This window comes from Rana temporaria, chromosome 1 (assembly GCF_905171775.1).
Source record: "Rana temporaria chromosome 1, aRanTem1.1, whole genome shotgun sequence".
NCBI lineage: Eukaryota > Metazoa > Chordata > Amphibia > Anura > Ranidae > Rana > Rana temporaria.
This window is the reverse complement of record NC_053489.1, coordinates 123,179,838-123,192,417: the sequence shown is the minus strand read 5'-3', so window position 1 is coordinate 123,192,417 and position 12,580 is coordinate 123,179,838. Positions and strand designations below refer to the sequence as shown.

Sequence of the window (12,580 nt, the reverse complement as noted above, 5' to 3'; positions counted from 1 at the left end):
CTCGCAGGTCAATTATTTACGGAAAACTGGTGACACGCCTTGTGCGCCATGAGAAGTTTTTCACCAGACGTCAATCATCTAACCCAGGGATAGGAACGCCCAGTCCTGCGGGAATCAGAATCCGGAAGCCAGGGGGAAAATAACAATATAACGGTATGTACAGCAAAATAACAATATAACGGTATGTACAGCGAAAAAAAACCCCTGCATACTGTACATGTCGTTAGTATGCTGGATGTAATGTTAGATAATTGTTTTAGGGTGAACCTCCACTTTAAGTACTGTTGAGGTATGCCAAATGGGAAATGTGTAAAAATCTTCCCCGGTCTAAAGAAGCTAAATTGGAACTATTTAGCCTTAAAGTGGTTCTAAAGGCAGAAGGTTTTTTACATTAATGTATTCTTTTCCTGGGCCTCTCCTCATTGGCCATCGGCTCCAGCTGCTGTCAATCACAGCCAGCAAGCCAATGACAAGGAGAGAGTGAGGGGTGGGGTCGAGCCGCGGTCTGTGTGTGTGAATGGACAATGTCCATTCACAGGAGCCAGGCTTGGGAATAAGCCTGCTTAACTGCCCCCATAGGCTTGCTATTGGGGGCACTCGAAAGGGGGAAGGAGCCAGAACTGCTGGCGGGGGACCAAAAAAGAAGAGATCAGGGCTACTCTGTGCAAAACCATTGCATGATGGAAAGTTTAACAGGCTTTTTTTTTATACCTTTACAATCACTTTAATCCCAAAGGTGTATGTGATGAAAAGCCTATAATGTTCATCTGTCTGAGAACACCTTCGCCAATGACAGTGTGGTAATGTGTTTCACTGGCATGGACTAAGAAACAGGTCAGCATTGAGGGCAGGATGGATGGACTCAAACACAAGGCAATTCAAAACCTAGGAAAACATAGTTCATTCAGCAAAGAACTGACTCTGTGGTAAAGGGTAACTTCTAGAAGGATAGTGACCCTAAATATATGGTCAAAATTACATTGTAGTGTTTTGAAAACAAGATGCTGAACATCTTGGAAGGCCCAAAGCCCAGACCTAAACCCAACAGAGAATATGGGGCAGGACAAGACAACTGCTGTTCACTAACAGTCCCAATCCAATCTGGAGAGAAATTTTGCTTAGAAGTTGTGCAATACTAGAAGGACTTCTACCAAATATTGACTGAGTAATATTCTCACTGTTGATATTGCCAAGAGAGATGCAGGAGTGTTGAACATTTTTTTTTGTTTTTTATGGTCAAGCAAAATTCTGATATTGTACTGGTGTGTGACCATTCCATATTTTACCTGTAAAAACCATCAAATGTCTATATTTGTTGTTTAGTCAACTTCTGTGTGACAATAAAAAACGATTTTGCACCTTCGAAATTGTTATGTATACTGTGTAAGGCCTCATTCATACAGGCATAACCATGTGTACATGTGTGTGGAGGGCAGTATATGCCTGCACGGGATGTACTGATATTCTGTGCATCCGCATACAAGCAGTTACATTCATGTCTATTGGGAAACAGTGGCTGCATGGACATAGCCGTGGGTCTCAATTTTACAGCTGTGAGAATGTGTTTTCTCAAACGAAGTGAGCATTAGGGGACATGCATCTGCATGACTGTCAAATTGGCACCAGCGGCTGTGCCCATGTAGCCGCTGCTTCCTAATATAGAGAAATGGGACTTTTTTTTAACCAAAAATAGGTAGAATATATATCAACCTAAATTGATGAAGACATTTTTTTTTCTATTTGGGATATTTATTATAGAAAAAAAGTAAAAAATTATGTTTTTTTTTTTTTTTCCAAAATTGTTAGTCTTCTTCTGTTTATATCCCAAAAAAAAATATCTCAGAGGTGATCAAATACCACCAAAAGAAAGCTCTATTTGTGGGAAAAAGAAGACATCAATTTTGTGTGGGTACAATGTTGCACGACCACGCAATTGTCAGTTAAAGCGACGCAGTCCCGCATCACAAAAACTGCCTTGGTCGGGAAGGGGGTAAATCCTTCGGGGGCTGAAGTAATATGACGTCGGCAGGAACTGTATCTTCCTCAGAGTGGATGTCAAACGACCGCCGGGCACCCGCGATTGCCGACAATCACGGCAGGAGTGTGGATCTGTGTGTGTAAACACACAGATACAACTCCTGTCAGAGGTGAGGAGACCGATGTGTGTTCCCAGTACAGAGGAACACAGATTGGTCTCTTCCCCTTGTGAGTCCCCCCTACAGTTAGAATCACTCCCAGAGAACATATTAACCCCTTCAGCACCCCCTAGTGTTAACCCCTTCCCTGTATAAATGTGAATGGTCCCAAAAACGTGTCAAAAGTGTCCGATATGTCCGCCGCAATGTTACAGTCACAATAAAAATTGCAGATCACCGCCATTACTAGTAAAAAAAAAAATTATAAATAAAAATGCCATAAATCTATCCCCTATTTTGTAGACACTATGGGCCAGATCCACATACAATTAGATAGGCGCAGCGTATGTGAGATACGCTACGCCGCTGTAACTTACTTTTTAATTCTTTGAATCCACAAAGAATTTGCGCCGTAAGTTACGGCGGCGTAGTGTATCTCTCGGCGCGTAATTCAAATCGGCGAGTAGGGGCCGTGTTTCATTTAAATAAAGCGCGTCCCTGCGACGAATGAACTGCGCATGCACCATCCCTAAATTTCCCGCCGTGCATTGCGCTAAATGACGTCGCAACAACGTCATTTTTTTAACTTAGACGTGAATTACGTCCATCCCTATTCATGGAGGACTTACGCAAAAAAATAAAAATTCAAATTTCGACACGGGAACGACGGCCATACTTAACATGGCAAGTCTAACTATACGCCGCAAAATACCAGCTTTAACTATACGCCGGAAAAAAACGACTAGAGACGACGTAAGAAAATGCGACGGCCGCGCGTACGTTTGTGGATCGTCGGAAATAGCTAATTTGCATACCCGATGCGGAAAACGACGCAAACTCCACCCAGCGGACGCCGAAGTATTGCATCTACGATCCGAAGGCGTACGAAGCCGTACGCCTGTCGGATAGAACCCAGATGCCCTTCGTATCTTGGTTTGAGGATTCAAACTAAAGATACGACGCAGGAAATTTGAAAGTACGCCGGCGTATCAGTAGATACGCCGGCAAACTCTCTCTGTGGATCTGGTCCTATAACTTTTGCGCAAACCAATCAATATACGCTTATTGCAATTTTTTTTTACCAAAAATATGTAGAAGAATACGTATCGTTCTAAACTGAGGAATTTTTTTTTTTTTTTAAATGATATTTATTAAATCAAAAAGTAAAAAATATGGTGTTTTTTCAAAATGGTTAAACCTCGTACACACGATCAGTCCATCCGATGAGAACGGTCTGATGGACCGTTTTCATCAGTTAACCTATGAAGCTGACTGATGGTCCGTCGTTCCTACACACCATTGGTTAAAAAAACGATTGTGTCAGAACGCGGTGACGTGAAACACAACGACGTGCTGAAAAAAACGAAGTTCAATGCTCCCAAGCATACGTCGACTTGATTCTGAGCATACGTGGATTTTTAACCGATGGTTGCGCCTACTAACGATCGTTTTTTTTCCCATCGGTTAGGAATCCATAGGTTAAATTTAAAGCAAGTTGGCTTTTTTTTAACCTATGGTTAAATAACCTATGGGGCCCACACACGATCGGTTTGGACCGATGAAAACGGTCCATCAGACCGTTGTCCTCTGGTTAACCTATCGTGTGTACGAGGCCTTACTCTTCTTTCGTTTATAGCGCAAAAAATAAAAACCGCAGAGATGATCAAATACCACCAAACAAAATCTCTATTTGTGTGGGGGGAAAACATAAAGATTTCATTTGGGTACAGTGTTGCATGACCCCGCAATTGTCATTCAAAGTGCAACAGCGCTGAAAACTAAAAATTGGTCTGAGCAGGAAGGGGGTGAAAATGCCCTGTATGGAAGTGGTTAATATATCTTGTAAACAGATTTGTTAAAGAATCTAAAACCTGTTTACTAATTTGGAGCAAGTATAGCAGTACTTTCTTTACTAACTTGTGTGTGGGGGATGAGGGAAATATAACAGGACTTCATTGTAAAATATTTGGGCTTAAATACAGTTTTAAATGAAGCCAAGGGTGATGCAGTCTGGGCTCCGTGCCTGGAGTAAAACAGTCCATATGCTGAAATTTGTGCAAACTAACGAGACCCAGCCTTTGTTCACAAAATGTCTAGGTCTGAAACAGACAGACAGGCAGAATTATACTACCAAATCAGATGATAGCTACACTAAGAACAGAACAGATGTATGGCCAAAACACAAATTGTACAGAAATTATGTTTTTTAATGGCTAAATAAATAAATATTGCAAAACTGACCAAATAAAAAGGATGCCATAAATAGTTTAACACATATGAGAATAAAGAATATAGTACGTACACATCACTTCCAGTAATACTGACATGTATGAGCCTATTAGGCATGTTCAGCCATGACTCTGAACCCGCTTGAGCTATCCCACCCAGAAGCTGTCAAAGGGGACAGCCAATCTTAGGTGTTGGAGATATTCCCCGCCCTGGGTGCATACATGCCCCTTGTATATATGTGGCTGTGGGGCTGGGCATTCCTCCACAACCTTTGTCCGCTTTGACAGCTTCCTGGATGGATAGCTCAGCCGGGTTTGGACTCTGAAAAATGCCTGAGCTCAACCCTAAATACTGATAGTAACACCTCTGGCACTTGGGCAAGGTGTTGTGTACTTCTAACATGAACTTTAAAAAAAATGCCTAACTAAAAAAAAAAAATGTCCTCTTTAGTCATCTAATGAAGAAAACCTCAGAACAGACTCAGAATCTGTCTATACAATAACTCCCAACAGACTTTGATTCAAGCTTATGGGGAATTACTGTACAGGTGAAGATTTGGGGTAACCAAGGAGAGGTACGTAAGCGCTTGGGGGGGGGGGGGGTTCTAGGTATAGTTATGGGGGCTAGGGAGGGTGGAATTTATTTTTTGTAAAGTAATCTTTAACCACTTAGTCACCAGTCGCCGTCAAATGACGGAGGCAAGGTAGCTCAATTGTTCTGACAGGACGTCATATGACGTCCTGTCTTTTAAAAGCCACTAGGGGGCGCGCGCGCACCTGTCGCGTTACTGGGAACACAATGTGTCGGGCACCCGCAATTGCCCAGTAACTGAGCAGGACTGTGGATCTCTGTGTGTAAACACAGAGATCCACGACCTGTCAGGGAGAGGAGACAGATGCTGTGTCCCTTGTACATAGGGACACAGATCGGTCACCTCTCCCAGTCACCCCCCTCCCCCTACAGTTAGAACACTGACTAGGCTACATATTTAACCCCTTCCCCGCCCCCTAGTGGTTAACCCCTTCACTGCCAGTCACATTTATACAGTAATCAATGCATATTTATACAACTATTCACTGTATAAATGTGAATGGTCCCAAAAATGTGTCAAAAGTGTCCGATGTGTCCGCTATAATGTCACAGTCCCAATAAAAATCAGATCGCCGCCATTCCTAGTAAAAAATAAAAATATCATAAAACAAAAATCATAATTATGTTCCCTATTTTGTAGGCGCTTTAACTTTTACGCAAACCAGTCACTATACGCTTATTGCGATTTTTTTTTTTTTTTTTTACCAAAAATATGTAGAAGAATACGTATCGGCCTAAACTGAGAATTTTTTTTTTTTTTTTTAATTGGATATTTATTATAGCAAAAAGTAAAAAATATTGTGTTTTTTTCAAAATGTACGCTCTTTTTTTGTTTATAGCACAAAAAATAAAACCGCACAGGCGATCAAATACCACCAAAAGAAAGCTCTATTTGTGGGAAAAAAAGTACGTAAATTTTGTTTGGGAGCCACATCGCACGGCCGCGCAATTGTCAGTTAAAGCGACGCAGTGCCGGAAGCTGAAATTTCACCTGGGCAGGAAGAGGGTGTATGTGCACAGTAGGCAAGTGGTTAAAATGCGCTCTAAATTACTGTAGTTAATATTTAAACTATAACAAGATACGTAAATAGAATGGGGTCTACCTTTCCTGTTTTGGCAGCTGGATTTTAGTCGCACTGTAGCATCGGCACCTCCTTGAGTCCTCTTCCTTAACTTTGAGGCAATCCTGTTCAAACCACAAATAAATAATAAATGGCCATAACAAAGAAGTTAACATTTTGTAACATGCATAAATAAAATTCCTCTACATTTATTTCGATGTCAGGCTCTACAACACAAGTCAGCACCTGTTATTTTTAAGTAAAATTACTAAATCTGGTATCTTTAAGACCTTGTCTATTAAAGTATGTTTATAAACCTAAAAAAAAAAAAAAAAATAGAATGGAGTCATATATGTAATATATAGTAAAGATCCACCAATCATTTGAAATAGTGATGGTCATGGAGTGCCAACCCTGGTATTGAAATATAAGAAAAGTAGGTAATGGATATAGGGCGTTGAATGGTCATCTCCAGGCAAGTATAATATAAACACAAAATTGAAAATATATAATTTATTATTGAAAAAAAGTTCAAAGACATACACATATACAAACAAGGGACCAAATATCTTCCCTATAAAAACAGTAAAGTATGTACAGTAGGTACACTATATACAAGCAGTCAAAGCCTGGCTTTGACTGCTTGTATATAGTGTACCTACTGTACATACATTGTAGCTGAGAAAAGAATGCAGACTCTAGGAAAAGTCAATAACATTTAGCCACATGAATACCAATTATGGACCAATGTGTTCTTACTAAGAACCCCTGTTTCTCAAGTGACCCAAAAGCCTGCACACAAAAACTAACACAATTAAAAAAACTGAAAAAGACCTAGGGAATTTCCATACAATATAATAATTAAATGTTAAAAGTATGAACAGAAATGAGACTGGAGCGCTTCAGAAAATCACTAGGTATCTGCTCTTTTGGGAAGGTAAGTAGGATAAGTCTGAAAGTAAGTACACAAAGAAATCTCCTGCCCTTCACACGCTGCTGCTTGGTCTGTCATCTATTTCTTTGCAATAGACTCCAGTAGTATACAACAAACCACAGAACAAACAGTATTAATTATCACAACAAACGAAAAATAAAATAAACAATAAACCAATCACTTTGTGGGTTTCAAACCAAATAAATCAAAAAGTCCATATAAGCTAGAAAGCAGGTAGCTAGTGAAAGTCCAAAACAAAAAGATGTTTCTGGACAGCCGCACTCTGAACAATGGTTGCCTTAATTGAAATAGGAACAGCACTACAATTCACATCAAACAAAACAAAAACCTGGACAGCGGACGCATTTCACACTAAATCTCTTGTTCAGAGTAGAGATTGTTCGGTTGTAGAGAAACATTTTTGTTCCTGTCTTGCTGAATGCATTGCCTGCACCTGTGATACCTGCAATGGTGGATTTTCATTAAGGCTCCCACCTGGAGCGGCTATCTTCCCTTTTCAAGATAGACTAGAAAAGTCCCAAAACAATACTTTCTTCCAAGGTGCTTCTGTGCAAGAATTCCTAAAGTGCTGTAGTGATCCAAAATATCACGCAGTGAATTGTGTTCCAATCCCCCTTGTGCTTTTACTCACCAGATGGTATGGACCCCTTAGCAATACTGCATGTGGGTCTATTGAGCTTATACTGGTGAGCGAGGCAATGTATTTTCCTCTGTAGTCACCACTCATACATGAAGGAGAGGTGTGAGTGCACGTGGACTGTGAGTGCACATGTGTTGCAAGTTCCTGTGTATTGTCTTGTTGAGAACCCGTGTATAGTTGAGTTTTAGTGTCAGAAAGCTAGTTGTTCGTTAATTTGGACAGACCCCAATCCCCATTAAATTAGTGGGTACGATGCCCAGCAGGGTGTGGAGATGCGACTCTCTGCACATCATGCATAATTTTGTGTTCCTTGATCATCTGACCGAGGGCAAATACTGCTATGCAAAATCTAAGCACGTTGTTTCCCTGGAAGCCCAGGTTCTGAATCTAGGAAATCAACTTTCAACACTGAGAGGTCCCTCCATACTAAAGGAGAGTTGGGATTATACCAGGCAGGTGCCAGCACAGAGGCAGGTGGAGACAAAGCTGTGAAGGCACCAAAGTAGAGTAGATGGGTGACAGTCAGAAAGGATAGAGGGAAAAGAGTCAGGGAGGCTGGTCCTGGGCTGGAACATCCCAATAAGTCCGCCCCATTGAGTGACATTGGTCAAACCAGTCAGGGACCAGCACTGCCAGGAGAATAACTCCTCCAGTGAAAGAAAAGACAGGGACTCAATTCTTAGAAGGACAGAGAGGGCAATCTGTCTCAAAGACCTGAAGCGGTAAAACTGCATGTTGTCTACCGGGCGCTTTAGTTCCACGCATCACGGATCTGGTGGACAGATTAATGAAAGGGGCTGGGAAAGATCCAACTGTCATGTTGCACGTTGGCACGCAATGACGAAGTCAGAGGTAGATGGAGTGCCATAAAAAACAATTTTAGGGACTTAGGAGCTAAATTGAGGAAAAGGACCTCTAAGGTAGTATTCTCAGAAATACTACCTGTACCTCGAGCCACACCAGAAAGGCAGAGGGAGATTAGGGAAGTAAACAAGTGGCTGGAGAGCTGGTGTAGAAAGGAGGGGTTTGGGATAAAACGTTTCCGCAAAAGGGATTTTTTTTAAGACAGAGATTCACTAAAATTTGAAGAAAAGAGGTTTAATCTTAAACTACGTAGAGGGTTCTTTACTGTAAGAGCGGTTAGGATGTGAGATCCTCTTCCACAGGCAGTGGTTTCAGCGGAGAGCATCGATAATTTCAGAAAACTATTAGCTAAGCACCCGAATTACCACAACATACAGGGATATACAATGTAATACTGATAAAAATAAAATAAAAAATCACACACATAGTTTAGACTTGATGTGACTATGTAAGGAAAGAGAATCCATATAGTGTAGTAGGTTTTCGTTTATCATATACAGTAAATGTTTAAAATCACACGATTGAAATTTCCGTCGGGATAAACTCTGACGGATTTCCGTTCAAGCTGTCTTGCATACACACTGTCACACCAAATTCCGACAGTCCAAAACACAGTGACGTACAACACTACGGCAAGCCGAGAAAAATGAAGTTCAATGCTCCCGAGCATGCGTTGACTTGTTCCTGAGCATGCGTGTTTTTTTCTCAGTCGGAGTTCCATACAGACAAATGGAATTTCCGATACAATTTTTTTTCATCGGAAAAAAAGAGAACGTGTTCTCTTTCTAAGTCTGTTGGCATATCTGATGGAAAAACTCAGATGGAGCACACACACGGTCGGAATATCCGTTGAAAAAATTCCGTCTGACTTTTTCCATCGGAAATTCCGATCGTGTGTACAAGGCATTACAGTGTTCGCTTTGTACATAAATACTTATAGCAGGGCAGTCTGCTCGCTCCAGAAACTTGCTTGACCTCGCATGCGTTCAACAGATCGCCGGACGTGACGTCACTAAGAAACCGGAATCTACGTCAATGCGTTACGCCCCTCCCACATGGCCTTATCACAAGACCAAAGGTATACATATGGATTTTCTTTCCTTCATGTATGAGTGGTGACTACATAGGAAGATACATCTCCCTTCTCACCAGTATAAGCTTAATAGATCCACATGCAGTATTGCTAAGGGATCCATACCATCTGGTGAATAAAAGCACAAGGGGGTTTGTGGAACACAGTTCACTGCGTGATATTTTGGAGCACTACAGCACTTTAAGAATTCTTGCACAGGACTTTTGGTATTTTTATACTTGTATCAGCTACTTATAGTGGGACTGCAATACTGCGGTGGACAGTCAGACACTAATGTCTCGTTTCCACTGAGCGGATCGGTTCGGTTCGGTACGGTACGCTATTTTGGGTGTTTCCATTATGAAAATGTGCCATAAAACCGAACCGTACTGGACCATTCTGGGTCCTGCTTCAGATGTGGGGCCATAGAATATGGAACAGTTCCATTAGGGCGGAGATGCAATACATTCCACTGATTGGTGGACGCGCTAGGCATTTTTTCTAAATCCTGTATGGTCCCTGACGGTGCGATTTGCAGTGGAAACGCTCGTGAGAATAGACCAGTCCATTCTAACCGTTCCAAATTTACTGACCCGAACCGTTCCGTTCAGTGGAAACGAGTGACATCAGTGACACTACTACAGTGATCAGTGCTAAAAAATATGTCTGTACTAATGACACTGGATGGGAATGGGTTAAACATCTAGGGTGATATAAGGGTTAACGGTGTGCCTAGCCAGTGTTTTTGTGCATTATGTTAGGTGCTTTTACTAGATTTATTTGTTTCCCGTTTTTCAGGAACACAAAATCCTTTCCCTGTGAGAACTGAGATCTACCTTGTTTGCATAGGCAGATCTCAGTTCTGTGAGTTTTACTGATGATCAGCGGGTGTCAGAAGACATCCAGTCCCCGGCACCCGCAGATCGGCTTCTGTTATAAATAATAACAGCAGTAGCAGGTGGCTGGCAGCACCAGCGCCCCCTGCAGGCGCAAGTGCAGAATCGCGTATACACTATGGGGCTAATTTACTAAAGGCAAATCCACTTTGCACTACAAGTACACTTGAAAGTGCACTTGTAAGTGCAGTCGCTGTAGATTGCTGTAGATCTGAGGGGAGGCTCTTAAATGAGGGGAAGCTCTGCTGATTTGATCATCCAGTCATGTGCAAGCATGTCCCCCTCAGATCTACAGCGACTGCACTTCCAAGTGGATTTGCCTTTAGTAAATCAACCCCTATATTACCAAAAGTATTGGGATGCCTGCCATTACAGTCGACATCAGTGCCTGACCTCACAAAGGCACTTCTGGAAGAATGGTGAAACATTCCCATAGACACACTTCTAAACCTTGTGGACAGCCTTCCCAGAAGAGCTAAAGCTGTTATAGCTCCAAAGGATGAGCCAACTAAATATTAAACCCTACAGACTAATGCCGCGTACAGACGGTCTTTTTTTGTGATGAAAAAAAACGTCGTTTTTAAAAACGTAATTTAAAATGACCGTGTGGGGGGAAAACGTTGTTTTATGTCTTCTGAAAAACGTCAAAAAAAAATTCGAACATGCTTGAATTTTTTGTGTCGTTTTTCAAAACGTAGTTTTTTGTGTCAATTAAAATGATAGTGTGTGGGCAAAACAACGTTTAAAACAACGCTTTTAAACCCGCGCATGCTCAGAAGCAAGTTATGAAGCTAGCTTCAATGGAAAAGAGTGCTGAACATAAACGCATTTGCTAGAGCATTTTGAAAAAACGATGGTGTGTAGGCAACGTCGTTTTTGAAAATTAAGTTTCAAAAACGTTGTTTTATTTCATGATTTAAAACGTCGTTTTTTTTCATCACATAAAGTGATGGTGTGTACGCGGCATAAGACGGGGATGCCATTAAAGTTCATGTGTGTAAAGGCAGGCGTTGCAATACTTTTGGTAATATAGTAGTGGTGGTATTTGATCACCACTGCGTTTTTTAAATTTTTTGCTTTATAACCAAAAAAAGACAGACAATTAAATAAATAATAAATCAAATATAAAGAAAACAATATTTTATACTTTCTGCTGTAAAACCTAATAAAACAATTCTAAAAATCAAATTTCTTCATAGGTTTAAGCCAATATGTATTCTGCTACATGCTTTTGGTTACACGATTTGGCAAAGGAGAAAAACTGTGGTCATGGTATCCAGGAAATCTTATTTTTTTTTTTAATTTTGGTATATAAGATTATATATACCTTTTTCAATAATATTCTCGGCACTACCTTATTGAAAATGAAAATAATTTACTTGAGTTGCCACAAGGATTGCCAACTTTTGAGTTGATTGAAAAAGCCAGAAAAGCACAAAGAAAATTCTTTGTAGATAAGTAAGAGGACATAAATCCATCCAAGAAAATATAAAACTCAAAGCTTCTTCCTGCCAACTGTTTACACAGTATTTGGTACTAATGTATATTATTCCTTAATGCTGTGGATGACAGTCATACTGAAATACAATACAAGCAAATAACAACTACAACTTGAATTTTGTCAATAAATATCAGGGGGTATTTTTTATTGCAACAAAATGAAAGCTGTTATTTAAAGGTAATATTGTGAATCATTATTTAATATAAAATGCTTTCTTTAGTAAAAAAAAAAAAAAAAAGAAGATTATACGTAGGTTCATTGTTCACCAATGTGACGTGAAATATCACAGTGCTGCAAAAATAAAATAAATGCTAATTATATCCTAAATAATAATAAAAGGTTGGCCTCAAATTAATTGCTTCTTGTGTTCTAGTAGTTCTTGTCTTCATACATTAAATTTAATGTGAAAAGTATATCACAAGGTACAAGGTCATTAAATAAAACATGCAACTGTTGAGCTACCCAACCTGAAAGGGGACAGTGGCTTCACTCCTGAAAGCTGTGTAGGGTTTCCTTGGGATTGTTTTCACTCAGAAACACACCTGCAGGCATGGATATTAATTTGGGGTCATCAAGGGTCTGAGACAGGTAGTATATCTTGGGAGGCATCAAGAATTTTCTTTGTCTCGTGTACAA

General features: G+C 40.4%; 1 protein-coding gene across 1 annotated transcript in view; it reads right to left on the bottom strand.

Annotated features, from left to right (window-relative positions):
• Positions 1 to 12,580, bottom strand: part of SLF1 (SMC5-SMC6 complex localization factor 1) — a 157,707-nt gene that overhangs the window by 15,467 nt on the left and 129,660 nt on the right. The window contains exon 15 of the mRNA XM_040342271.1: positions 6,059 to 6,141. Within this exon, the coding sequence (XP_040198205.1) occupies positions 6,059 to 6,141 (83 nt within the window). The remainder of the gene's footprint in view (positions 1 to 6,058; positions 6,142 to 12,580) is intronic.